This window comes from Catharus ustulatus, chromosome 2 (genome assembly GCF_009819885.2).
Source record: "Catharus ustulatus isolate bCatUst1 chromosome 2, bCatUst1.pri.v2, whole genome shotgun sequence".
Lineage (NCBI taxonomy): Eukaryota > Metazoa > Chordata > Aves > Passeriformes > Turdidae > Catharus > Catharus ustulatus.
In genome coordinates, this window is record NC_046222.1 from 82,517,519 (window position 1) to 82,544,877 (window position 27,359).

General features: G+C 39.3%; 1 protein-coding gene across 2 annotated transcripts in view; it reads right to left on the bottom strand.

The window, feature by feature from the left end:
• The window catches only part of ABCC4 (ATP binding cassette subfamily C member 4), a 143,840-nt gene that overhangs the window by 110,214 nt on the left and 6,267 nt on the right, over positions 1-27,359 (bottom strand). For both annotated transcript variants that reach the window (XR_004417085.1, XM_033052429.1), the window contains exons 2-9: positions 19,362-19,472; positions 17,064-17,184; positions 16,225-16,446; positions 11,975-12,064; positions 11,491-11,654; positions 6,910-7,035; positions 3,876-4,125; positions 2,152-2,256 (exon numbers count right to left, since the gene is read on the bottom strand). Coding sequence is in view for 1 of the 2 variants with exons in the window: in XM_033052429.1 (XP_032908320.1) it covers positions 2,152-2,256; positions 3,876-4,125; positions 6,910-7,035; positions 11,491-11,654; positions 11,975-12,064; positions 16,225-16,446; positions 17,064-17,184; positions 19,362-19,472 (1,189 nt within the window). In the remaining variant the exon portion in view is untranslated. The remainder of the gene's footprint in view (positions 1-2,151; positions 2,257-3,875; positions 4,126-6,909; positions 7,036-11,490; positions 11,655-11,974; positions 12,065-16,224; positions 16,447-17,063; positions 17,185-19,361; positions 19,473-27,359) is intronic.

The window sequence follows — 27,359 nt, forward strand, 5'->3', positions numbered from 1 at the left end:
CTTCTTCCTTCTGCCTGACCTTGCAGGCGTTGCTCATGGGACTCAGCTATCAGAAAACAAATCTCATTAAGTGATTCATATTCTATTGCTTTATTCCTCTGCACTGCTCCACCACAAGGTCATTCAAACCAGCATTAACAACCAGCACAAGGGAGGCAACAGATAGAGCATGCAAGGACAAGAGGACACAAGAATGATCCCTTCCAGGGCAGCAACTCCTTAGGTGAGCTTGGGCAGACCTTACACGTCCTACAGACAAGAAAATGAAACAGTTCTGCCCACCAAAGGGATACAGAGATCATATATCGCATAGAATTACTATACTACTTAGGCTTCTCATGTAAGGACTAAAATTAAAAGGGATAAACTTGCCTCTGTTCAAATGCTGAGATTTTAAATCTGAAGTTGCTCAGCTGAGCAGACTGTTCTGTAAACTCAAGGAACATCAGTAAAAAGCTGCACTGAAGAATCCCTCACTCCATGCTGATATCAGACTAGCCTGTGGTACTCAAGATAACAGTTGCCTAAGTAAAACTAGAGTGTGACCAGGAATTAACTGGTTTTGTTTATCCTTTGAGAAACTGTATTACACCATGTTAGGCTTTTTCCTAAAAGGGAAGCTAATAATCCCTTTTTTACTTCAAGTGATTTTGGATTTTGGATTCATAGGTTGCTTCTTGGTTGGTTTTTTTAGTATCACTTTTGGCACATAATCTGTTAAAAAAAAAAAGAATTATCATCCTGATGTAGAGTGTCTGTACAGACATCCAAAGTGCCTTGAGAAACCTACCACTTTTTGCAGTGATCAAGTCCATAAAATTATTTTGCATCATTTTTAGAGTATATAATAGAAATTTTCTGAGCAGATCTTAAAAGTTCTGAGAGAACTGTTCTTCTCCCATGCACGCTGCAATTAAACATCAAAATGAAAGTTACATTAACAGTTTTGTGGATGGCTTGTTGATTTGGGTTTTGGGGTTTTTTTTAATTGAAAGGAAACCAGTAATTCCAGTCATGCTACCCTGCTTTAGGCAATATAAACAACTCACAAAAAAAAAAAAAAAAGTGTTTTATGGGCACTTTATGCAACCATTTCCTATAAATCGTTAATGGTGGAACCAAAGTCAGTTTGAGAAAAAAACAAAGATTAAGCAACACACTGCATTTTGCATTAGAATGTATTCATAATCAAGTCTTTCATATCAATTAATTTTTAAAAACCTGGTCAATGCCTCAGAAATACTGATGTCACAGAGAAGTCTGAGAAAGTAAAGCAGAATAAAATAGCAATAAAATACCTAGCTGCAAGTAGGTAGATTCTCACATACATTTCCATACCTGATCTTCCTTAGGACACAGCATAGATAGGGAAACAGAGTTTAGAAAGGGAAATATGTGATGTCTTCTCTGCATTATATGTATATGAAAGTCATTTTTAGAGGTTCCAGTTTGTAATGGAGACTGAAGGTTTCTCTTGTGTGAGGATATTGTCAGGCTGCAATAGCACCAACAATTCATCACGAATTGCTGCTTACACAGCAATTAAAAGTTTTAAAACAAAAACAGGCAACCTTTGCCTTTCTTACATAAAAGAGATGTGTAATAAATTTATTACATATTTATTGCTCCTTTTTCTAGCCATTTTGGTGAGTTTGGTGCATTTTAAGCAGAAAACATGCACAGCCAAACGGTCTCAAAATACAGAGCAGCAAATATGTGCTGACTCATCTCTAAAGCTTTCAAACCTGTTGTGAAAAGTATAATATTGTACTGGTTCTAGACTAATGGACTGATGAAGCACTCAGTTCATAGAAAAAATTCCCACATGATAAGGCCCACCTTGCTGTGATGTCTGTCCTTAACTCCAATTTAAGTACCTCAGCCACAATACAGTGCTGCTTAATAAAAAAGAGGTATTTCCCCCGAGAAACGCAAAGTTTTTCATTTAGTATAGTACTAAGAAATAGCTGCTTTTAAGATGCACTTGATACTATTTTCAGTGCTATTGGACAGAATTAGCTTAACATACTGAAAGGATTCTCAAACACAAAGGATGGAATACAAAGTATCAGCACACCACACATACACACACTGCATTTTAGACTTCAAATGCTGGCAGCACCAATATACTTAAAATGTAAGTAAATTTACCTTATCCCAGTAGCAGGTCAAGTCCTGAACATGAAGAATGATATTTTCATTACTGCCATGCAGTTGTGGCTGGAAGTGTGAGACCTCATCAAGCATCAGAAAGTTCTGCAATAAAAAAAGAGGATATTGCCTAGTGAAACTGCGAATAGGAAAGGAACTCAAACACGTTTTCTGAAAGCAGGATTCAGAACATTAATTACGGGGCTGGAAAAAACAACCACGAACTAATCAGAGAATTACATTTCCAAAGCAATGCACAACTACAACAGTGTACCTCTAAATAGCTGGCTCTCCCTCCCAAAAAAACCTCCGAAAGTGTCAATTTAATAGGAAAGGACTCTGACAATCACCTGCTCAATAAAGTATTTCAGAAAGAAATGCATCTTAAGAACCTGCCCTGTCTTTTCCTTGAATCACTAACAATTTTTTAAATTGTTTAACTCCCTCTTTCCACGCAGAAGAGGTGAAACTCTCACTGCAACACCTTATCATTCCACTGCTTTGAGGGCAAAGGCTCATGTTTTTCATTGGAAGAATAATGAGGACACAGTAAGCAGCTGTCCACTGTCTCATTAAAGCATTCTTCAAGTGACCAATAGAAGACAGAACACTGTGAACATTTCCTATTTTAAAGTCCAGGACTTTAACAATAAAAGAAAGCTGCTTCCATCTGCATAACTGGCTCACTGCACTTTCACTACTGCACTTCTATTCTACATTACATCCCAGTCAGTCCCAGTCAGCAAACCTTTCCTGATTTTTGCATAAACATGCACTTTGTACCATAGTTACACTTCTGCCACCCCTTGCCTGATGCTAGATTATAAATAGTCCAAACACATTAGAAAGGAAAGGGGCTATTTCCACAAAAAACTTCCAAGGATAACAGCTACCACAGTTTTACAACAAAACTCAAAACATACCATTATCCTTTGACTCATGGAGTCTAAGGACCTTAAAAAAGCAGCAGCAGGCTTTATTTTGAGAAGAGAAGAAATGTCTTGATCGTAGAAGCCAAGACTAGCTAACAAGTACTTAGCTAAGAGTTCAGAGATGTGAGATAGCTGCTTAAGACTTACAGAAAGCAGTAACTAAGAGGAAGCAGGAGGATGTCAGGAGCCATGGGAAGTTAGGGAAATTACTGCTAGGCTTTTACTGCAACAGAGATACTGCTCAGACTCCAGCTGGTGAGCATTGCTACAGAATGCAGTTAGAAACATTTTAACATGTTGTCCATGGTGTACAACACTTGTTCTGTTAGCACCAGACTTCAACACTACCAATGCTCATTCCTACTGAATTTGAGTCTTCACTCCAGCACTGAAAGCAGCCACAAAACAGAAGCTGGGGCTCACACCTGCCCTGCACGGACGACAGGGTACTGCAGTGTGAAATACGAATCCTATAGCTCCCATTTGCCTGCTTTGTTCTTCAAATCCCAATCCCAGCATGCCTGCATATCTGTACACACATTCCTCTTACTTCAGAAATGTCCAGAACACCTCTCTGCCCTGCACACTTGTCTCCTACATCTCAGCCTATCCTACAGTGCATGTCATGTCTTCTGCACCCGCACACACAGCAACATGTTCCATTTCCAAAACAGGCTATTCCACTACGAATCCCAAACTGCAAAACCATACTAAGGCTGCATTTGTCAGTGATGCTAAAACAAAGGCAGAGTAAGAGAAGGAATCCACACCCCTCCCAGTCAGTAACGCTACTTTGATTCGCCGGATGCTGATCAGCGACTCGGACACTCTCTCCACGGCCGAAGGGAAGAACAGGGTCACCGTGAGTCTCACTGCTCCGTACAGGGACACGGCCACAAACACCTTGCTTGCAGAGATAGGCTTGCCAAGTAGTACATATGCCATGAAAGTCATGAACACTGTTATTTTGCTTGCCACAAAGAACGAGGCTAAGTTCAGTCCTCGAAGGTAGGAGCTTTTCATAACCATGGCAATCTCCTTCCTAAAAATGCAAAACATAAATAAATCACATCAATCTCTTCCTTTACTGCTACCTTCAACAATAGGATGAGGGAAATCCCCTCTCAGGATTTTACTTTCATACCCTTTCTCCTCCTCTTGCACCACTCCAACTCATATGCTAACAACTGTGAAGAAAACATGTTTTACAGTAAATAACAAAACAAAAGCCAAACAAACAAAAAACTCCAAACCAACACACACAGAAAACACCAACCCAAAACAAACCAAGAAAACCAAACAGAATTTAAGACGCTTGGAAATTCAGAAGAGAAATTCATTATTCATATCTCACTTAATATCTTAATAGCTATAGAAAACAATTATTTTTTAGAGGCAGAAAACTAACATACTATTTTTTCTTCTCTAGTCAAACTAGTATTTGAATTCAGATTCTAATCTGCTTCAAATATTTTTGGGCTGCATGCAATAGCAGAGAAGGGAAAAAACCTATATAAAGTCGAAACACCCACAAACTCCTTCTCCTTACAATATGAAAATCCAGTAGAGTTCAGTCACAAAACTTGTGACAAGACCACCACATACTCCACAGTCAAAAAAATGGCAATTTCCAGAAGATCAAGAGTTTGCCCATGGCCCAAGTATCTGCCATTATTCAGCTGCTTCTCCTCAAGTTATATCACAGGATTTAGAGTATTTCCTTTCATCCCAGGCTAAATCCTTCCCAATTTGGACACCGCTCCTGGCTCCTTTTGCTCTAGGAATTCTGGTTCAAAAATTAAGAAAATACTGATCTATGAGGCCCATTGTTCTGCCAGTCATTGCCCAAGCTAAACAGTGATTGAAGTACTGCACAGCCATATAAGTCTCCCTTCAGCAACTGAAAAGCTGCTGATGCATTTGTTCTCAATTTCCACTTCAGTTAAATTGCAGTTTTCATTTCTAAATGATTCAACAAGTCCAATCCTTAAAATGTTACTGCATTATCATCTACTAGAATGTGGATGCTATGAGGCTTACCTCCTTATTAATATAATCATTTTTCTTTATCAAGAGCCACAACAACTTACTCCTTTCCCAAATATTCTACTTTTGTCTCCTTAATACTATCAAATATAAAATCCCAGAACTATTCCTAATTTCTCTTTCCACATATTCTGGCAATTCTTTGGGAAAATATTAATAATTTTGATCGCCTTCCACTTAGAATTATACGTAAAGATTAGAAACTCCAGTTGTGATTATACAATTTGAAGTAAATTGAGTAATGATTTAATGAAGAAAAGGATGGAGGATGCACTACTGGAAAACTATTTAAGCAACTTTCCCACCATACTTGCCAAATTGGCTGAACTGACAGACTTTTAGAATTTCAAAGACTTATTTTTTCAGCTTAAGGGTTCACAATCTCTGATCTCCTCTGAGTACAGAAAAGAAAAAAAAAATCTGTATGTAAACTATTTGAATTGGGTCTAATTCAATTACTTCTACAACCCTGGATGAAACTCTTTTCCCACCCTTTAATAATCCTTAATAATCCTCTCATTATCTGTGGAAAATCGGCAAGTTTTTTGTGCTGCTCTCCAAAATACCAGATAATTTACAGCCTACCTGCGGGCTGCATGTAATGTATTACACTGTCTTGAGGCACAAGTTTACATAAAAGGAAAATAAGACACAAGAAAAAAGAGCAATGGAGGAGTTCAGATGGCATCTTAGCCACTGTCAAGGGCCAATGTGGAAATATTGGACAATAAAGCATCTGGATAAATTCAATACTTTTCATTACAATTTTCCACAACAGAGTTTAAGAAAGGAAAGAGGGCTTGAGATGTGTTCTGGAAGATCTTATTTCTTTCCAACATTAAAAAGGAAGCCTCTAATCCTAATGAGGTGTTGAACTTGGAAATCTAAAATGTAGTGATGTGAATAAACCACTGAGGAAGCTTTCAATAAAAAAATATCCTCTCTGGCTCCATGCAAGACAGTAAAGCTTCCCATCAGCCATGAACATTCAATCAGCACAGGATCCTATAATCCAACAGAGGAAACAATTATGTGCATGGGAAGAAACATCTCAGGGAACATTTGCAAGTCTGCAAGCCTGCACATGGATGTAAAAGAAAAAGTAATTCCTTTTAAGAAATTATTTCCAAAATAAAACATTTAAAATGAAAAGGTCAGATAATCCGCAGCAGGATAACAACCTTCTATTCATATGTTGGAGAGGGACATGTCACAAAAATCAGTTTATAAGAAATATACATCCAAACTCCTGCAGTCAACCTTTAGCACTGAATGCTGTTACAGTGTCAAATAAAAAGGCAAATACTGACTGAAAATCAAATTTATTAATATGTTTTAATCTGACGTCAAAAAACCTCTGAAATTAAATGTCTTAGGACACCAAACTCAGCTGGCTTGCCAGTTGAACAACAAGGGAATTTCTGATCTGCTGTCTTTCTCCCTTCTACCTTTCCCAGGTGGCTTGAGTAATAAAATGCATAAAAGGAGGAAGAAATTGCTGCATTATAAATGCTACAGCTTATTAGTTACTACTTTTGAACACAAGCGTTAGAGGAAGCATAAAAAAGCCTGAATTACTGATGTTTGGAAGACTTGTAAATTTTTTATTCCCTTAGAACGTATCTTCATTCCTCCTCCCCTGCTACATAAAATTTAAAAAAAAAAAAGTAAAAAAGTAAAAGTAAACTGCATTTTAAAGCACAAAATAAAGCACTTATTCACATGTAAAAAATGGAAAATGACACTGGTCGTACATCAAGCTGTATCTTTCCAGGATTACCTTCTTAAGCCATTCACAAGTTCTGCAAATGATTTTTCCCAAGCGTACATCTTTATTATCTTCATACCGCTTATCACTTCATTCATGGTCCTAATCCTGACATCTGTTAAGGCAGCTGTCTTGCTTCTGAAAACAGGACAAAGGAAAAAATTCTCATGCTCCCTAAAGAAGACAATTTATGATCACATAACATATTTATGAAGTTTTTTTCCTTTTACTTGTAAAGATAAAACAAGTAACGATTCACAAAACTGTAATTGCATTAAAGGGTTTTCCTGAAGGCCAGTATCTTAAAGCTGACACACAGCAGACAGGCTTGGTATGTTTGTACTCCTGGTTCTCAGGGAACTGAGAGTTGATTCAATGTTCAGAACTATATGTCAGTTTGTGCAAACACACAGTATTACTTAACATATCCACACACACATTTAGAACTGAACAAAAAATGGGAAAATCACTTTAAAACAAAGATTTCAAAATGCCGAAACAAACATCCTTGTCATAAAGTTCTTCTGATGTGGTTAAAGAAACTGGCCTCATTTCTGACTTTTTAGGATTAACTGTAGTTGAAGCAGAGATTACTCAGCATATGAGCTATAATTCATTAGATAATCCAGATATGGTTTCTTTAAAAAAATAAACATTATTTAAGCATTAATTGCAATTAACACTAATTTAAATACATCTATTTTAGTGCCACACTACGTTTGCACTGATGGAAAAAATTGAAAATACATATAATTAAATAATAAAGCCACAGTTTTAATTAGGAAAAAAGCATTGAAAGTTAGAAGCCACATAATAAATGCATAAATCATGCTAATAGATCCTATTACAATTCTGAATTTATTCATACAGACAAACATTCTGCACATGCAGAGCTATGGTAGACCTTCTTTTGATAAAACATACCTTTACCTGCTAAATTACTTATTTTCGCATACACCAATAAAAGTTAGCATTCAGAGATCATTAAAAAAATTTCAAATCTTTTTAGAAGGCGTGACTAGGTTTTCTCAGCTTAACCTGTCCCATGTAGGATTTCGCTGATATACCGGAAGAAATCACCATAATTAAAGAAAGCAAATTGAAAGAATTTCAAGCACCTACTACTCATTTTAAAAAAACTTCTCAGCACCAGCATTCTATAAATGTTAGGATGGCTGAAGCAGGGTGTTAAAATATATTTATACAAGGGAACTGACAAAAGGCATTTAGAAACTTGGCCCTAATGCAATCATGGATTCTTAATAACACTGAGTAAAATACAGTAATTTCACGATTACAAGCTGCACTGACTATAAGCCGCATCTCCGGGTGTCAGTAACATTTCGTTCTTTGTCCATACATAAGCCGCACCTGATTATAAGCCACTCTGCTCTGTTGTTCGCAGCGAGGACCCACACGCAACAAAGTTGCCAAACAGTAACAGAATCACAGGATGGCGGGGTTTACTGGTTCGGCTCAGGCCGTGCAGGCTCAGCCCGCTCAGGGTTGCCGACGGGGCCAGGCGGCCCAGCCTGGCGCTGCCGCTCAGCGGGGCTACTCGGGGCCAGCCACCACTGCTTCCGGGCTCGCTCGCCCCAGCCCGGCACTGCCCCGCGGCGGCAGGAGGGAAAGGAGCCCCCCTGCTCCTGCAGCGCCGGCAGCAGGTGGGGATGGAGCCTGCCTGCTCCTGTGGCAGCAGGCGGGGGCGGGATCCCCCTGCCTCTCCCCCCTGGGCCGCAGGGCCGGCAGGAGGGAGCCCCCACCTCCCCCCAAGCTGCGGGGATGGCAGCACAGAGCCCCGCGCCTCTCCCCCAGGCTGCGCTGTCTGAAGGAGGGAGCCACCCGCCTCCCCACCTTCCCGCGCTGCCGGCACAGAGCCTGCCTCCCCCCGCCACGCAACACAGTAACCAATTTGTTACAATCGCGCAATGCCGGGTTTTACTGGCAGGTGCTCGGCTCAGCATCTCGGCTGCACTTCCGGGGTTGGAAATTTCAGAAAATTTTTCACATATTAGCCGCTCCTGAGTGTAAGCCGCATTTCCGGGGTGGCAGCAAAATTTTAATCAAAATGGTGTGGCTTATAATCATGAAATTACTGTAACTTAAGTCACACTCCCCTGCTTTGCAATAAACATATTTTGTACATACCAGAAGCCACAGGCTCAGCAATATTGGCTTCAAGTATACAGACATCCAGTGCATTGATGGTAAATAACCACAGAGAAAGACATGTGCCTGGTTTTAAAAATACTAAGTTCAGAGTACACACAGATCAGTACAATACATGCTCACATAGCATGGCAAGAGTGCAATAAGAAAGGATCTGAAAATTTTTCATCTGAGACCTCTCTATGATACTAAAAACCATTTTAAATTAAGCAAGCTACAAAATCCTTTCTGCTTTCACAAGGCATCTTTGGTGGGTTTTAATTATGTCTGACACAGCAGTTAGACACAGGTTTTATCTTCAAGAAAAGGGACTTCAAATAACAATACTACAGTTGCATGACTAAGTAGTGAAAGTGTCCAGCTCTTTTGAATAAAATACATATAAAATGGTCTTCAGTCCAATAATAGAACTGTTTCTCAAATAATATATTAGGTCATGTGTGTTCTGCAAAACTTCCCTTATTTGTGCAAGCAAAAGCAATCCTGCAGAGTGCAGTGGATACCATTCCACAGGATACTGAACCCATATCTGCAAAGCCCCAGAGCACTGGGGCCAAGGGCTGCATCATGAACTCGTGTGCATGCATGTTTACACGACTGAACCACAAAAACAATGCTGAATAACAGCACCAATTAACTGCCACACCAAGCATGCTTGGATCCCAGCAAAACCTTTAATCCTTAAATTACTTCTTCATAGGCTGCCTTCCTTAAATCCATGCAGATTCCCAGAAACTGCCATGTGAACACACTCATCATTACAGGGCTAAAATCTATTCAAGTTTTATCGTTAACTCCTTCTGTTCATTGCACATCTCTGTTCACAAAGAAAAAGATCTGCGCACATGGAGACAAGCAGAAGCTTTTCTGGTTAACAAATTCTTTCCCTTGCACTGCATCCTAACAAGTGGCTGTTACCGAATGGGTAAAAATCCCCAAACACCGTCACATTGCCATTGATTAATTTTAAAAATACAGCTCTTCAAGAGAGAGAGTTTTGTCACCCTATTGTCTGATCCTGGACAAGTCTGTTAATCTCTTTGTGCCTCAGTTTCCCATCTGTAAAATGGGGATATTAAAGCCTGCCACCATGGATAAAGCACTAGGTATTTTAATTATTAACTCAAACCTCAAAAACTTAGAACTAATGGAAAACAACAATGAAGTAGCTTGATACTTATGCACGCATTTTGCACATGCATTGAAAACACACATCTAAGAATATACGGTAAGTGTTCTACAAACAGGCTTTTTCATAAAAAGAAAAGCCCTTCGAATTTGACAGAGAACTCTAAATGGATTATTTGAGAAACAGCCCTTGAGCATTATTTGAGAAACAGCACATGAATGTAATGACTGAAGACTACCACACTGGTTACAAATGAAGAGATCTACCTCTTAGAAAATGAAAGTTGTTTTTATTTTGCAATTCTCATTTCTCTCTTCAAACCTGGTCATGCAATGGCAATGCCAGGCTCAATATGTCTACAAAACTTGCCTTGAAATACAACTTGAAAAAAAACCCCACAGTTAACTCACTTACAGAAATCCAAAGAGCTATAAAGAACCCATTCAACAAAAGATGCAAAGAAAGAGGCCTAACACTCCTAAGCATATGTGTAAGAGTAGAGGAACACAAAAATATTTCCAATTAAATGTAAAAGCCTTTTATAAAGTCATAATGTAAGTCAAGCATGGCTGATTACACAAGAAACAGAAAACTTGGATGGAAGAACTTGCCTCAACAATCCCATCAGAGGCAAGTCTTGCTGGGGTTTTTTACAACAAAGTTACAGAAAAACAAATTAAATTTTTCTGATAATGGAAAATTACTCCAAGCTCTTATCTCCACAGCCTAGAAACTTGCAGCTGGAAACCTCATAGCTGGTATCAAAACCACCATGATAAATTTTTCTTTCCTTCTCTCTTAGTTCCTTCCCCTTTTTTCTCTCTGGAGGAAGTCATGGAGGAGGGAAAACGATGTTTTTGAACAAGAAACTTCCAGAGCTTTCTGCTTCTACTCCTGTATCATTCCAACAAGTCACACAGAGAAGGACTGACTACATCCCCTTTGGAGCAACCACTTCCCAGGAATCACTGCAGGAAGGCAAAGCTCAAGTTTCACAATTCTATGCCACGATCTGCAGCAAGGTAGCTACAGAAACAGAAATAGTTAGACTCTTTTAATGTACTGGATAGCTAATGAGTAACAGATATTCTCAGCATGTTTGGAAGACAGACCACTTCAAGTCCATAATCTGGAATTCAGACATTTCACATTAGCAACTATAAAAAACATTAGCAAAGATAGAAGGCACTGCAAAAAATATCACCAGACATGAGTTGATACTTTGCCTCCACCCAATATGCACATTTTAAAACCCAGCACAGAACGTAGCTACAACCCAAAGCATGCAGCCTTACCTGAGGGAAGAAAAAAGCCTCCCAATACCGGTCTGCACAGGAAGAAGAATAATCAGAACTGCCATTCCTGCAAGACATGAAGGGCCTATTTCCATCCAGAGAAGTACTGTTACTGCTATAGCTTGAAGTGGTCCAGCCCACAGGAAGTGCAAGAAAATCGTTACCTAAACAAATAGTTAAGAATCAAAAATTAGCTTTTGATCTCAACTAACAAATTAAACCCCTAGTAACATTGAGGAAATACTTCTGCCTGGGGCAAGGCCAGGCTGGATGGGGCTATGAGCAACCTGCTAGTGGAAGGTGACCAGGGGCTGGAACTAGAAGGTCTTTGAGGTCCCTTCCAACGCAAACCATTCTATGTTTAAGAAACAACTAGAAGAAATGTTCATTAGAAACATTTAATCACCAGTTTTAAACAAAACTTTCTTAACTCCAATCCCACAATTTCTCCAGCCCTTGTAAAGATCTGTAAAATACTTCTTACTTGATCAAATTTGTTCACATCGTTTGACAGCAGGTTTACTATTTGACCAGTGGTAGTTTTCGCCATAGCTACATTACTGAGACGAAGTGCCTAAAAAAGTCAAAACAGTCTCAAATTATCACAGTTTATAAAGCACAGTACACCTATACACACCAGATATATAAATACAGTACCAGGGCTAAAGCTGAAGGCAGATCTCAGCTCTTGCCTGAGAGCATTGGGGCTTTAGACAAAATGAGGATTAGACTAAATATCCTAAACAAAGTCCCAAAGGAAAAGGTATTAAAACAAAAGGTCAAGTGAAGGAGTATGAGAATAAAAATGTCCTATCTACATGTCTGAAGTGATTAAAAATAGGAAAATACCAACACAGCAAATCACTAATCAAAAGAGCTGTAACTTTCCATGGGCATTGTCCTCCCCCTCACTATGAGCGTCTGTACAAATTAGGAACAGAAAACTCCACCTGAAGGCCAGATTAATGTCAGAACAGTGTTTGGCCAATTGCAAGAACTCTGTTTTGAACGTGTTATCTGACAGAAGGCAAAAACTCAAGTTATTAATTTTAGACTACCTTTGTAAATCAGAGCATCCATTTACAAATCACTAACTGTTGAAAAACCTTAACATTTCTGAATTATTTAAAATGAAGTTTAGCACATGCTATGAAAAACAACAAAAGTAAATACCAAGTATTTTCATATGTTAATAAAAAGTAAGTAGAAAATAGTATGTGTTTATAAAATATCTCTTCCCAAAAAATCACATCTGGAAATATGCAATCTGAACCTTACTGCAAACTGAAATTGCTCAAAAATACCGAAAACATACCCTGTTTCCTTCTACACCTGCTAGAAATAACACATGGATTTGCAGCACAAGTTAAAAAAATACACACAGCATGTAACATGTTCTTCTGTGCAGAAATAGTTCACTCCTCAAAAACACTTCACATTTTTAGGCAGTGCACATCTACTCCCTCTCCAAACATTATTAGAGCTCCTTTTTGACCAATAATCAAACCTGAAAAGCACTGATTGTTTCAAAAATACTGTTCCAGTATTCTGAAACAAGTAGAAGAACATCAGTCATCAAAATCCTATTCAAAGCATAATTTCAAACAAGGTTCCTTACATTTCTAGCACCTCACTTTTGTGTTAGATATTGTTAATCACAGAGAGAATCCCAACCCTAACTTAATTGAAACCAGCAGGCAGAAACTTTTAAAACTCCACTATGAAATTCCTCTGATGTCCCAAAACATAAATCTAGGATACAGAGTATATGAAAGGTTGGATTTATTTATTTGAGAAAATTATTGCTTCATACCCTGTCTTAGCCACATGTCTCTCATCCACCTGAAATCCCCCAGGTAGCTGCCTGTTGCCATCCTGTCTGTTCCACACCACACATTCAGGTTGGTAAGCTCTGAGAAAAGCTGTTAGAAATCCACAGATCACAATAATAGGAGTTCCCATGATGCATGTCTGGATAAGTTTCCCATCAGAATGTGTTTACAGCACCTCTTGTACAACCCATTTGCTGCCTGAGGTTCACCTGAACCATCAGAACACTGTGCCAGCATCTTGCTTGCCTGAGTCTGCCTTGGACCTGCCACACAATCACCTTTCTGACTTCTTCCTACCTACTTCTACACAAGCAGCAAAACCAGTTTTAATATGATTCTATGAGTCCAGCTCATATCGACCAAGACAGTCTCAGGAAGAACCACATAAGCATCTGAGCCAAAAGGAGGGAGCTCATCTGTGACTGATTTGTCTTCTCCGGGAAGAGGCAGCCATTCCCATCATCAGTGGCAATGCAGCTTTAGTATTTCCTTGCTTCATTCTTGGTTTTGATTTTTTTTTTTTTTAAGTGAAATAAGCCTTGCATTCTCCTGGCTAAATGGATCTCATCTGCAAAGTAGCAGTTTAACTTTCATAACCAATTTCTACCAAAAAGTCCCGTTTTGATGCCTTCCTCTTTTTACTACACTTGACTCATAGCCCCAATAGGAGCTGAAATAGCTCCCTCCCAGCTAAAGTCAGTACAGCGACCTCAAAGAACTTCTAAAAGCTAAGTCTTAAAAAAAAAAAAAAAAAAAACAAAAAACCAGTTTCCCACAAGTAGCCTTTGATTTTGAAACATAAGATTCTGAGTCATCATGAGAGATTTCATTTTTATTTTTGTTACGAGTTTTCTATGAGCATCACTAATACTACTTACTGGTAGCACAACTTCTTAAGAATTGGAACACAAGGATTTTGCAAATTAGGTTTGAACTTTCCAGGAAATGAAAAAGGGTCTAAAACTTAAGAATTATGAACCCTTGAAGTTCTCTATTAAGAATGTTCCCTTATACAATCTATTTATCCTTACAAGTCCAAGATTTTATTTTCTACAGCAATTAACAAACTCTGCTGTAAGCACTCAAGTTTCTTTCAAAAGCATATATGACATTAAACAGAAAATATTACCTATTTATAAGCAGCACATAATGAAGACAAATTATTAGAAAGGTTTGTCAATGTTCTGCTGTTACCTCAACCCTCACCCTCAGAAGTAAACATGAGGACAGATTAATTTTCCATTTAATCCCATCACTATAAATAAGGGTGCATATTACAAATACTTATTTTCCAGGCTTCTAAGCCAGTATCAACTCAGCAACAAACACCATCACTATATACATTTTTCACTAATTTCGTTTTGATAATTTGTTTGGTAATTAATACCTTAGAGGTGTTTATGCACAAGAAAGCATTGTGCCATGTTAGAGCCAAGTTCCCAGAGGATCCTTTCCAAGGTATCAAAAGAGGAAGAGAATAAATGTGTGTATGAAAAGAAATCACCACTTAAAATGGGGAAATTTTTACTCTCCTCACTTTACTGCTTTGTCCAAAAACTTCATATGACCTACACCAGTAGTACAAGTGTTTGTGCTAAGTTGATGGTACCTATGCTTTATGGTTAAAAAAATGTGGATTGCTTTACATTCTAAAGAAACTACATTGCTGATTCTCCAATTGCAGGTCACTATTCCAGCAGCACTGAAGATAGAAAGATGGGGCACTTTCCCTGCCAGCATCCTCAGCAGAGATTGCCTGCTCAGACGCAGACTCATGGTTTGTGTATTGCCAACAGCTTCAGGAGAGCGAGGCAGATATTTACAACTGGGTTGCTTGCTGCCCAGAGCACATTGAGGAGAGCATTTCATCCTGGATGTTGCTCAGCTTCTTCCTGTAGATAAAACTGAACTTCTCTTCCTCCACTTTCCCTCTGACAGCAGCCTCAACTCCACCTGTAATTCAGGACAGCTATTGCTTGATCAGGACACAAAGACAGCAACTGAACATACATCCCTTCTCACATTTCACTGGCTCTACTGGAGGGCTGCAGTACTCCCACAGTAAAACCAGTAAATGGTAATAAAAGACTCTAAATCCCTGGCCTTAGGATTCCACTTGATTCTGAACAGTCTCCTCTACCTGGTCCTCTCCCTCTTTCTTCTCAAACAGGAGGGATACTAAAGGTGAAGATGTCAAGCATCCCTGCCTTCCTGGAGGGGGAAGCAGCAGTTCCACAGAACTGCTGCCTCTCCCGAGGGAACCTGATGGATGCCCCATGGAAGTGGAGCAGCCTCTGATCTGCAAAGGATACAATCTACTAGTTCTACAGCACTGATGGAATAAAATATAAATAAATCTCACCTTTAACCACAACAAGGGTGGGGGGGAAACCTGGGCAGCAAAGCAGTTCCCAGGAGACTGAGAGTGCTGTGCCAGATGGAGATATCCAAACACCACGTCCACCCCTGGGATCAAACCGCAAGACAGAGTAGCTGCCAGCATTCCCTGGGAGTTCTGTCCCTCTCCTGCTCCGTGCTGACACCTCTTACAGCTCACACAACACTTCCAAGAGCAATGGGGGGGCTCCACTCCAACAGCAGCAAGGCAATAAAAATCAGCTCCTCCAAGGCAAAAAAAGCAGCTCCTCCAGGATTTTAGGGCTATTTAACTCACCACCTTCATTAGGCAGCCTGCAGCAGTCATTCAGACACCTCAGCACACAGAGAAACAAAGCCACATGTACACATCTAAGGCCTGACACGTTCCACATGCCTTAGGTCTCTACAAATGAGTAACTCCAATGGAATTGCAGTCACGAGCATAATAAACAGTTGCATTTTAAAACTCCCCTAACAGAACAGCTGTCAAATCCAAAATACAGCTGAGAACAGGTTTGCTTACCTTCCGATAAATCATGTGGCACATAGCCACCCTGAGCTTCATGCCAGCCCGCTGTACATGATAGAAGTATAAGTGGTGCATTGTAGCCAGAATAAGTGTGCACACAGACAGAGCACCTGCGTAATACGCAAAACTCAAAGCTGCCTCATTTGAGGCATCATAGTTTTCAAAAAACCTAATAATTTTTCCCAAAATAAGTGGTTGAACTATTTTGAGGGTTTCCTGAAAGAGAAGGAAGGGGGAGAAGTATTAATAATTTCATATTGCACCATACTAACCCAGTCTGTAAACAGGAAAACAAGAACCAAGCATTGCCACAAGTCATATCCCTTATTATTTTGTCTTTAATGCACTCTAAAATGTCAAAAACATGTTCCACATTAAAATTTAGCTGGAACTTCAAGGAGAACTCTCTCAATCACCAAAAAAACCCTTTGATGTTATAAAAATTGCATTAGTATCTATTACACTTCAATTTTTTTAAATGCCATGTGTCCTTTAGAGCCACTTACAGAGAGCAATAAAGAACCTCTTTCTATTGGGCACCCCACTCAGATACATAAAATACAGATAAGCCTAACAAAGCAAGTCAATGGTTTGCAATGTCTCAAAAGCAATGCATGGAAAAGAGCTCTCTGTTCCACTTCCATAATCCTGCAGTTATGACTCAGTTTTTCAGTCTCTCCAGGGCTATAGCTCTTTTACCTTTCTGAGAACATTACCAGGTTCTCAGAGCAGCCCAGGCTGAAGTCCCCAGCATATGTCAGGCAATCCAAGAGGACAAGTTTCACGTTGCTGTTAGCCAAAAAGTAGGTCCTGTGACATTTTACACCACTTACCTCAATCATTGTGAAAACTCCAAAAACTAAATAGGATTTCCAGTAACACAGAATAATGGCTTTTGTTAAATGTGGTGTTTTTCCTCTCTTTTTTGCTTTTTGCACCTCTTTATCCCAGTACCTGACAAACAAAGTGCAAATACGTTGGGAGTACAGAAGTAAATTCACAAGGCAATTACCTAGAATAAAACACTTTCAGACTAACAGCCAGATTGCCCTGATCACCTTAACAAAATCAAACAAAACAAAAGGAGTTTATCAAGTCTTGTCATTCACATAAACACTTGGTCCTTAGTATTATAGGTCTATTTGCTCTTGGTTACTCACAAACAATTCACTACTGTTGACTATTATCACCCTTGACATATTTGCTGATGAGGAACCCTTCCTTTATTCCTTCTCCTCTCAGTTCAGACAGTCACCACCCACCTTAATTAAGAGCCTATTTTCCTGTCATCTCCTGACCATGGACAAACTGAGGCAGCACAGGCTCTTAATCTATTCATACGCCCTGTGCATCCCCAAAGAGGTTGTGATGTCCAACCCTTTCTCAACCCTGTCTGGCCCTGTCTTTTTTCCACCACATGCTTTGATGAGGATTTTGTCACCCAACACTCCACACATCTCTCTGAATGCAAGGATTCGTCAGCAGAGTGGCAAAGACCTTTTTTCCATTACCACTGTCTGCCCACAAGTAGGACACAGTCTGTTCACATAAAAACCAAAGACAGTAATAGCAAGCATGATTTTAACAAGAAAGTATCACAATTTAAGCACACTTCTTAAAACACACTGCTGTCAGGATCCTCCTGCTTTCTTCTGAAGGCTGTGTGTTTTCTGCCAGACCTCTGACCTTGGTAGTTTGAGGGGTGAAATGAGTGTAAGGCATGAAAGCCAATTATTTTGCAACAAAGCACAGAAGTTCAAAGAATATAGATAAGAAACATTTTTGTTTTTTATTTTATCCTCTAAGTTACAAGAATTACAGTTATTGTCTACATGCTTTGAAAACCGAAACTATGTAGGTTCTGTGGGGTTTCTTGGCTCGAGAGAAAAGACTGCTTCCGTAGGCAGCTATTTATGAATTATATTGTCTGCTTCTTGGTCAAGTACACTAACGAATTAAAAACCACTCATTTTTTTTTTCTTCTACCATTTCCTGACTCATGCAAGTGTGTGCTTTTACTATAACAATCATTGGAAAACATCCATCTTCCCCTACAGCCAAATCCCTGAACTGCTCCAAGACACAACCATGGAATTTGGCAAAGCTCTTCACTACATTAAAAGCAGCAATTCCTATGAGCTTATCACCGACCCTCATTCTACAGTTAGTTTATCCAGAGCAGGATGATGTCAAACCTGGTCATAACCTTTCATTTCTGGACTCTTTTTGCTTCGTGAGGAGTCTCTCATCCTAATCAAACACAGGAAAGTCCATCTGCTCTGCCTTCAGTGTAAAGGCAAGAAATAGCAAGGCCACACTTTCTTCATACAGAGGTCACCTTTCACTAGGAGGCATCTTTTCCTCTAACTACATTTAGCAGAAGATTATTTGAAGACAAAAATCCTCACTGTTTCAAGGTTCACGGCAATTTATATAAACAGTAATTATTTGAAGATATTTTCCTACTAAAATATAGATCCCCCTGAGTCCATAACACTACAAACTGGTACACAGTCCATGAAAAAGTACTTAAAATAAAAATAAATAAAAACACCTCCTAGATACATGTTTTTAGCTGTCCAAGACATCTTGCCCACTTTACCAGTTAGTGGCAGATTTTCAACATTCATATATTTATATACACGCATATATTTAAAGGGTCACTTAATTCAATTTGCACTCTAAACAAACAAAGAAACAAACAAAAATAAATAAAACATAAAACTTTCTTCTCCAATTCTGTACAGAGCAATTTGAAGTTTCCACAGCTATTGTACCACAGGCTGGAAGACTCACACATTTATTAAGGATTACTACTGCTATAGTTGATGAAAAGTTGTCTTTTACAGCATTCTGTAAAGTGTCAAATTAATTATAAATGACATAATGGAAGTATTCTAATGCAGTTCCATTATATGTAACTCAAAAAAACCTAAAAAGTTTATATGGTAAACAAGTTCCCCTAGTTCTTATTACTCTAAGTTCTTCAGCATTTTAACCTTGTTTAACTTTACAATAACATCTTTTAATTTCAGAATAGAAATAAGATTTTTACCTTCTCCAGCATTAATACAATAAAAGAGAACAATTGCGCCTTCCAACCCAAAGTATTCTACAATTTTTCTCCTTACCACTGCAATTCCTCTCCAAGCTTCTCTGAGGAATCTTCTGGCATCACTTTATACATATCATCTTCTTCAAGCCTCCGTTTATGGCCGATAATAAATAAGGGATTCAACCACCTAGTCAAATACAAATCATTAGCAAACTGATCAGCAGACCAAAAAGAGTAATTTCTTCACATCATAATTTAATTCTTTTACCCCCTTCTTTCCTCCTCCTGAATCATTCAACACTCACACATTTCACTGCACTTTTACCTAAGAATTAAGTCAACCTTTATCTTGCAAATGAGAAAGCACTTCCCACTTCCTAAATCACTTATGCCCATAGCACCTTACTTCCAGACAGCCAGCATAACCCTTCTTGGTCCTAAGGGAATTGTTTTCTCTCAGTGTTTCCTCACCCTCAAGGAGAAATAGCACTCCTTTAAATATTAAGGAAAAAACCTGAACTTAATCCAACTATTAAAATATTGACAGCTGTAAATAAAAATAGTAATGCACACTAAAAGACATTTTTGATAACACTAAAAGACATTTTTGGTAACATTTACTTGAGGAGAAAAGTAGGTGCTGTTCAGCTGACATCTTGACAAGTATTAAAGGTCAGTAATTTAAAGACAATCACTGAAATGTAAAAATGGGAAATAATGGATTATTACTGTACCTTTCTCATGTTTGGAGATATAAAAAAAAGGAAAATACTGTCTAACAGCTCAGTTTCCTTAGTGGAAAGATTCTTAAAAGCTCAGTATTTTACAAGAGCACTTTGAAGATAAATTATAGTATCAGTACTGTAGACTTGTTGAAAAACACTGTATTTTACTAGATCTAATAGGTCAATTGTCAGCATCAGCTAGACTAGATTTTTATGCACCTAGGTCCTTCTCCAAGCCTGAAACACATCAGGGAAGTCCAAACAGTTTCAGTTGTGCTCCACAGACCAAGGGTTGTATGCATAAAGCACAAAAGTGACCAAGTTGTCCATGAGATGGAGAAAGAGGGTGTAACACACGCAAAACAAGCATGGCTTAGTGGGAACACTGGAGTTAGGGAACTTGCAGTTATCCAGTTAGTTTGTGTCTCTACTGAATTAGTCACATTTTGTTTCCAGGAGACATGGATTTTGGCTCCAAGGCTTTTCCTACAAGTGCTTTCTCAACTGGTTAACAGCATCAAAATCAAGAAGTCGGGGATGGATCTGTTTTGGAAACAGTACTCATGCACTCAAGGCAAGCTGTCTGACTGATCTCAATTGCCTGTGAAAGTTCCTAACTGCAGTTTAGTTTCTGACAATTATTACACAACTTCACCAACACAGTTCTTGGAAGAAGGAATGGTGTGCTAGGTGAAGTGTATTGTTTTCTGGAAGACCTACATGTGAGATTTCAAAACTGGGGTGGTTTACAATGAGGGTATTTATTTATTCCCAACCACAACAGCAGTTATGAATACTCATCAACTTGCTCCACATTCCTTGCTCGGGCATGTTCCAATTAAACTTTGTATACACTGGCTTACAAGAAGATTGTTGGCTAGTTTTGGAGAGGGTGGATGGGCAGGCAGAAGAACCCTAAAGAGGAGGCTCACAGAGTTTCTTCAAAGATAGCGCTGTTGTAAAAACCTTTTTCCCAGGCTCCATGGCACAACTGCAAGCAACAAAAGGGATTATATCGTGTTTTTCCCTTGCTACTTAGCATGTTAGCACAGTGTTTCCGTGACTCATTCAAAAAATTAAGTCTCTATCCTTAGAGTAGCACCTTTGATGCCTAACAGCCCTTTTAAAACTCCTGGAGTGAGTACTGAAGATTTGTTTATGTGAGCTCCTAAATGCATGATAAAGGTACAATTAGAAACAGAAAGTACTTGTCAGACAAGTTTGTTGCTTGGACTTTATGGTAAAATACGATCAGGGCCCAAATCACTACCACAATTTCTCCACAAAAGGTCCTGACAAAAGGTCTCAAATACCAAATGCTCCAACCAGCGGCAGAACTGCCTGGTTTGACACCAGGAATCTGCTCCATTGAAACACATCTTCTTTGGCCTCAGTTCTTGCAGCTGACCACAGGTGAAAAGCAAGTATGAGCCAAATAACCTCAAAGCCATTCAAATAACTTCTGCCTGCTGGATGAGACAGCCCCAGAACAAGCAGCTGTGGGAAAGATCTGCAGACTTCAGCTGACTCCTGAGGCCAATACCCAGGGCTCCTTCTCTTACAACATCATGTATGTAAGAGAATCATGCACCATAAACAAGTCACAGGTCTCCTTTCAGACAGAGGGAAAAGTTATCTTTCTCCTAGCATGAGAATCAGGATGAGGCAGCCCTTTCAGGAAAATAAAAGGGATAAATTCTTCTCCCATCTGTGGAAATGGTTGTGAGATTTCACTGGCCACTGCTGCCCAGGTGGTGAAAACAAAACTGGTTCAGACACTTAACAAGGAACATAAACAGGATATTTATTACAGAATCACAGAAGGGCTGGGGTTGTGGTAGAAGGGACATCTGGAGGTCAGCTTGCCCAACCCCTGCTGCTCAAGCAAGGCCACCTAGAGCTGGCTGTCCAGCACAATGTCCAGATCTCCATGGAGACTTCATAACCCCTCCAAGCAGCCTACAACAGTGCTCAATCACCCTCACAGCAAAGAAGTGTCTCCTGACGTTCAGAGGGAGCCTCTTGTTATTCATTCTGTGGCCCCACTGCCTCTGATCCTCCGCCTGGACACCACTGAGAAGAGCCTGGTTCTGCCCACCTTGCACCCTCCCCTCAAGTATTTATCTACATTGATGACATTCCCCTGATCTTCTGCTCTCCAGGATGAACAGTTCCAGCTCCCTCAGCCTTTCCTCCCAGAAGAGATGCCCCAAACCCTTAATCATTCTTTGCCCAAAGACCCTTCGCTGTACTCTTCCCAGTATATCCATGTCTCTCCTGTACTGGGGACCCCAGAACTGGATTCAGGGCCCCAACTGCATGCAGCAGAGTACACAGAAAAACAAAAGATACTTCAGAAACAGACTTAAATGTACAGCCTAAAAAATGAAATCAATGCTATTAATTTTACTCAGTGGAACACCATTCCTCCACTTACACTTTTCAAAAAACCACAGGCGGGCAACAGGAAGAATAATGGAACAATGCTTCTGCTGAAGGCAACTGCCCAATCCTGATGGCATTTGATTCCACACTACAGTCAAGAGCAACAAGTGCTGACCACAGATGTGCAGTCCACTGCAAAGTAACCAGCTGAAAGACAACACTCTCAAGTGTACAGGACTCTAAAAGCCATCTAGTTTATCCTCTGTCCTTAAACTCTCAAAACAACTTACTGATGATATGCCCATCTCCACTGAGTTCTTACAGTTTGCAGTAAATCCCTTGTCCCACCATCTCCACACTGTAGCTACAGTGTGAGTGAATTTGAAAAACATTTAAGGAGCAGATGAGAGATGAAAGTGCAGGGTAAAAACTGCCAGAAGTCTCAAGGCTGTCAGACTGTTAGTTCCAGTGAGACCTAGTGCAACTTCTCCCTTTTTTCTATCAGTTAAAACCATATCATTGAAAAGAGTAATATACTGCACTACGAACTCTACATTAACATTAAAGAAGGCAAGGAAAACCAATCCAGAGTAAGCAGAAAAGTGTAGTAATTAATTTTGTGACGTATTTATTATAATGGACAACATGGCAAAGACTCAGCAGAAGTCCACATTTCTGTAAGGTATGGGGAAAAATGTATAAAAAAGAAGGTTAAACATTTTTCTTATAAAATTATGCTTAGTCCTTGAAGGGCTTTTATCCCAAGAATGAGGTCTCCTGCAAACTCTAAGTACAGCAAGAAGAGTTTGAGCATCACCATTTCACTGATACATCCTGAACTTTATGCTGGAAGGTCTACTGCCAGACAGAAGACTTAGCATATGCTCCTATTCACTCCTTAAAGTAAAAGCTTCCACCTGAATTCCACATGCAGATTATGCCCTGCGGAATTCTCTGCACTCACAGCAGAACTGAGACCAGCCTATTGCACACAGCCTGCTGTTACTCAAGTCACACACTTGTAACACACCAACCAAGCCCCTCTCTTGCCTGAAGGCTGTTAAAACACAGTCCTGTCAGAGGGTTATTAGAAGAGGCTGACAAATAAAGCAAAGAACACACAAAGAACATCCCTGAATCCCAACGTAGCCATAAAGGAAGAATACTCATCAGAGTGGTATGTCTTTTGTCAGAACAGAGATAACTAACACAGATCTCTTGAAGGAGTATTGAAAACATCTCACAAAAAATTAGCATTTGTTATGAAAACAGAACCTGTGCAAATTGCATTATTCTTTAATAAAAAAGCTAAAATAATAACCCAAATTAAAGAAATGGAGGAAATAAATACACAGTCACGCAAACCCCTCCTCTCACCCCAACGATGGGCTCAACACCAATCTATTTTACCAGAAGAAAGAGAGGAACAAGGTGCTGGGAAGGTAAGACTCTTCTATCTGTTCAAGAAAGAAGAAGCTGCTCAACTTAAATAAAAGCAGGACTCCTTAGTAACTGTCTACTTTTCCCAGGTACCTTCCTGTTTGCTAGGAATTTTGAAATTTTTTTTTTCTTACACATTGCCTCATTTTAGTTACTCTTTCAGAATACAAGGTTCACATGATGGCCTTCAAAGAGCTTAGCCCAAATTCTTCCTAGCATGACCTACACATAAAAATGTGAGTATCTGTAAGATTCCTGAGTACCTTGTGTTCTGCTGGGAATGCCTCTGTTCTATCAAAACGATTAGCTGATCAAAGACATCAGTCTGGAAACATGCCCAGAATAAGTCCCTGTTACTGCCAGAGCACTGATGCAACTTGGAATAAAGATTACAAAAATAAATTTAAAAATCACTCTATAACCTGGTGTAAAAAAGCAGAGACAGCCAACTGCAAAACAGTAAATCACTGTTCTGACCCCAAAGGTTTTTCACCTCTGCAGCAGTATCTTGAGCACTGATAAAAAAAGAAAGTGATTCATTTCTGAACCAGCAGAAACACAAAGACCACAATATAAACATTCACTTCCTGCATTTCCCTACTCCTGGGCCCTGACATTACACACCCTTTAGGATTACAACACAGTCAACCAACCACAATTTACTCAGTTACTCAGGAAAATCCAATTTTTAGCAATTGTTATGAGAGCAACTCCACCAAGATATTGGAAAGCCCCTAAGATCTAAACAAACAAACAAAAAAACCTTCTTACCCTCCTAAGAGAACTCATCCCCTTTTTCAAAGACAGCATGAAAGATAAATAGGTCCTGCTATCCAAAAGGCAGTGTCATTAAGGCTAGTCACGCTATTCTGCTTCATACATGAAAGAAAATTTCCTAAACAAGAAAGCTTGTAAATTAGATCTCCTATCACCCCAAAATAATTTCCTATTACCCAAGGAAGAAATACATTACCGATAGGTATATGAAACTAATAGCAGTGTCCAGCTCAAATGGTTCATTAACCCAGGGATGGGACCTGCTGTACCTCTGGATTTATATGATGTCCTGCTTGCAAATAGCCAAACAAGTATCGTTCTCACACTGCAGAGCAGGCTTGCAGAGCTTTCTAGAAACCCAAGCATCCAAGTTCCTCATGAACTGATAAAAGTCTGTCAAAAAACATCAGACAAGAAGAGTTTGCAATTACATTGCAGAGTTGACACTAATAAAAAACGTCCTAAGATCAGAGGATGTGTCTGTAAGGGTCCTGGGTGCACTCACAATTCTCAATTGCCTACACCACAACCATCACCCCCAGTCAGCCACTTGCATGTTACATACAGTACCCTCCTCTGCACAAGTGGTGTCACCAGTTTCACAAGAGTTTCTGCTTTATCACAGGACAAGTCAGAAAAATCAGACCACACAGTCTGCTTGCCTGGTTAAGAAAATATTTTCTTTATTCATAATAATAAGCAGAAGTTTAATTTCTGGATAACTTTACAGCACCCAGTCAAAGTCACATCCAGTACACCCTCATCAACTAATTCCTTAAAGAAGTGGTTTACAAACTGCATTTTCCCCATTCCTCTTAAGCTTATTTGTGCACTACATTACAAACATCACCTGTTTTCACTCAGTGTCCAGTTATTTTTCAACAGTTGCACAGGAGAGTCTTTGTTTACTCAAATTCTTCCACAACACTAAGATTTTGTCTCCCTTGAGCAGCTTGGAAGCACTACTTCAACAACTAAGCTGCAAAGTAACACATATTTCATTCTCTTTAATCACCTACTTTGGAGATGGCTTTTTTTATAAAATGAGTGGGGTTTCCTCACAGACCATTTGGATAATCATGCACGTTACTTATTCTGCCTGGCTCGCATCAGCAGTCTCAGTGCAATTCAGCACTGCTGTGTGCTCCCTCCCAGTCCAGAGGATCACTGCTGGCATGGGATGTACAGAAAGGAGGACACACACTCTGAGAGTCTCCGGCGTTATTTTGCAAGAATTCATAAATACCCTAGCAACAGTTTGTAGTCATCACTTGGTTTACTTTTTTTTAAAAAAACCTCTGCACTTCACATGTTCATCCATTCTCATTAGTAAGCTGCCTTCTTCCACTTCCCCTTACGAAGGCAGTCGTCTATAAGTAATAACGTAAACAGAGTAAGTCTGGTATTTCTTCAGATGCTTTTCAACTGGTATTTTGATTGCAACTTCCCTCCCCAGCTTAACGGGGCTTAAAGAGCAGCTTTTCTCATTGCTTACAGAAGTAAAAAATAGGAATACAATGAAATTACTTCAAAGCCATATTAACTCAAAAACGCCCTTCAGGCTTCCAGTTTCAATACAAACTGTATTAACCTTTGATACCCAGCCCCATCTCATCTTCCAAGCTGCTGCTTTTTCACAGGACAGTGTGAGCAGCTAAGCTGCTGAACACCCACTTTCTGGTGCTGACAGTAACACAACTGGACTCGACTACATTTATTTGCAGGCTGTCTTCACGCTGTTCTTCAGCGAGGTACAAAATTACCTTATTAATCTAGCATACTTGCTGGTATTTCAGACAGCCAGAAGAAGCACAGACGTGGCAAGAAGAAGGGGGAAGCATACTGCAAACTAACATTTTCTGCAGGGAAGAGAGGAGTGGCATCACCTCTACCTGTGGCATTTCAAAGACTATCATTAAAATATAAATTTCAAACCCAGCAACCACAGGCCAAGAAAAATACCAAAGATTTAATGTAAAGGTGTGAAGATTGTGACTTATAAAAAACTTCAGAAGTTACTCAATAAAGAAGGTGGGAATGGTGGGAATTTCTGTATTAACATCCTTTCTGACAAGCAATGGTAATACGGAGAATAAAAATGCCCTGTGAGTTCCCACTGTTATTACAAGTGGTACAGTGCCAGGGATACAAAACAAATAAAAAAGATGACTGGCCTTTTCAACCTTCCACTCCCAAAATCTAATTGGGTTATCTCCCTCCTCCACTCTACATATGGCCTAGTTTTCTAGAAGCAGGATAGCGAAATTTTTTTTGGAAAAGAAGACAAAAACAACATCATGACATAATCTTAATTTTGAAGTTTTGCAGGAATTAGAAGACATTTTCTCTCATAAATGATACATCAGGCTTTACATAAGCATTCCAAAAGCAAGTAGTCTGTGTTTCATCGTACTCTTTAACAGTTCATCTACCAGCATATCTAAGCACAGATATTGACAGTAGATAGCAAATGCTAACACTTGAACAGTTTATACACACTTGTTGCAATCCATATAATCTATTTAGCACTCTTTATCCACATATTTTAGCTTTACTAGCTCACAAACAATAATTTTCAAGTATTTTCTTTTGCATAATACAGACATCTTGCAAATAAACACGCAAAACTTAAAAATTAATCCAGTAACTCAAAAGAACAAACTATTCAAATTTGACAGCAGCATATTAAATATCTGATAAATGAACAAACAAGGCATTATCTTTCAAAAAAAGTTATATGTATGATC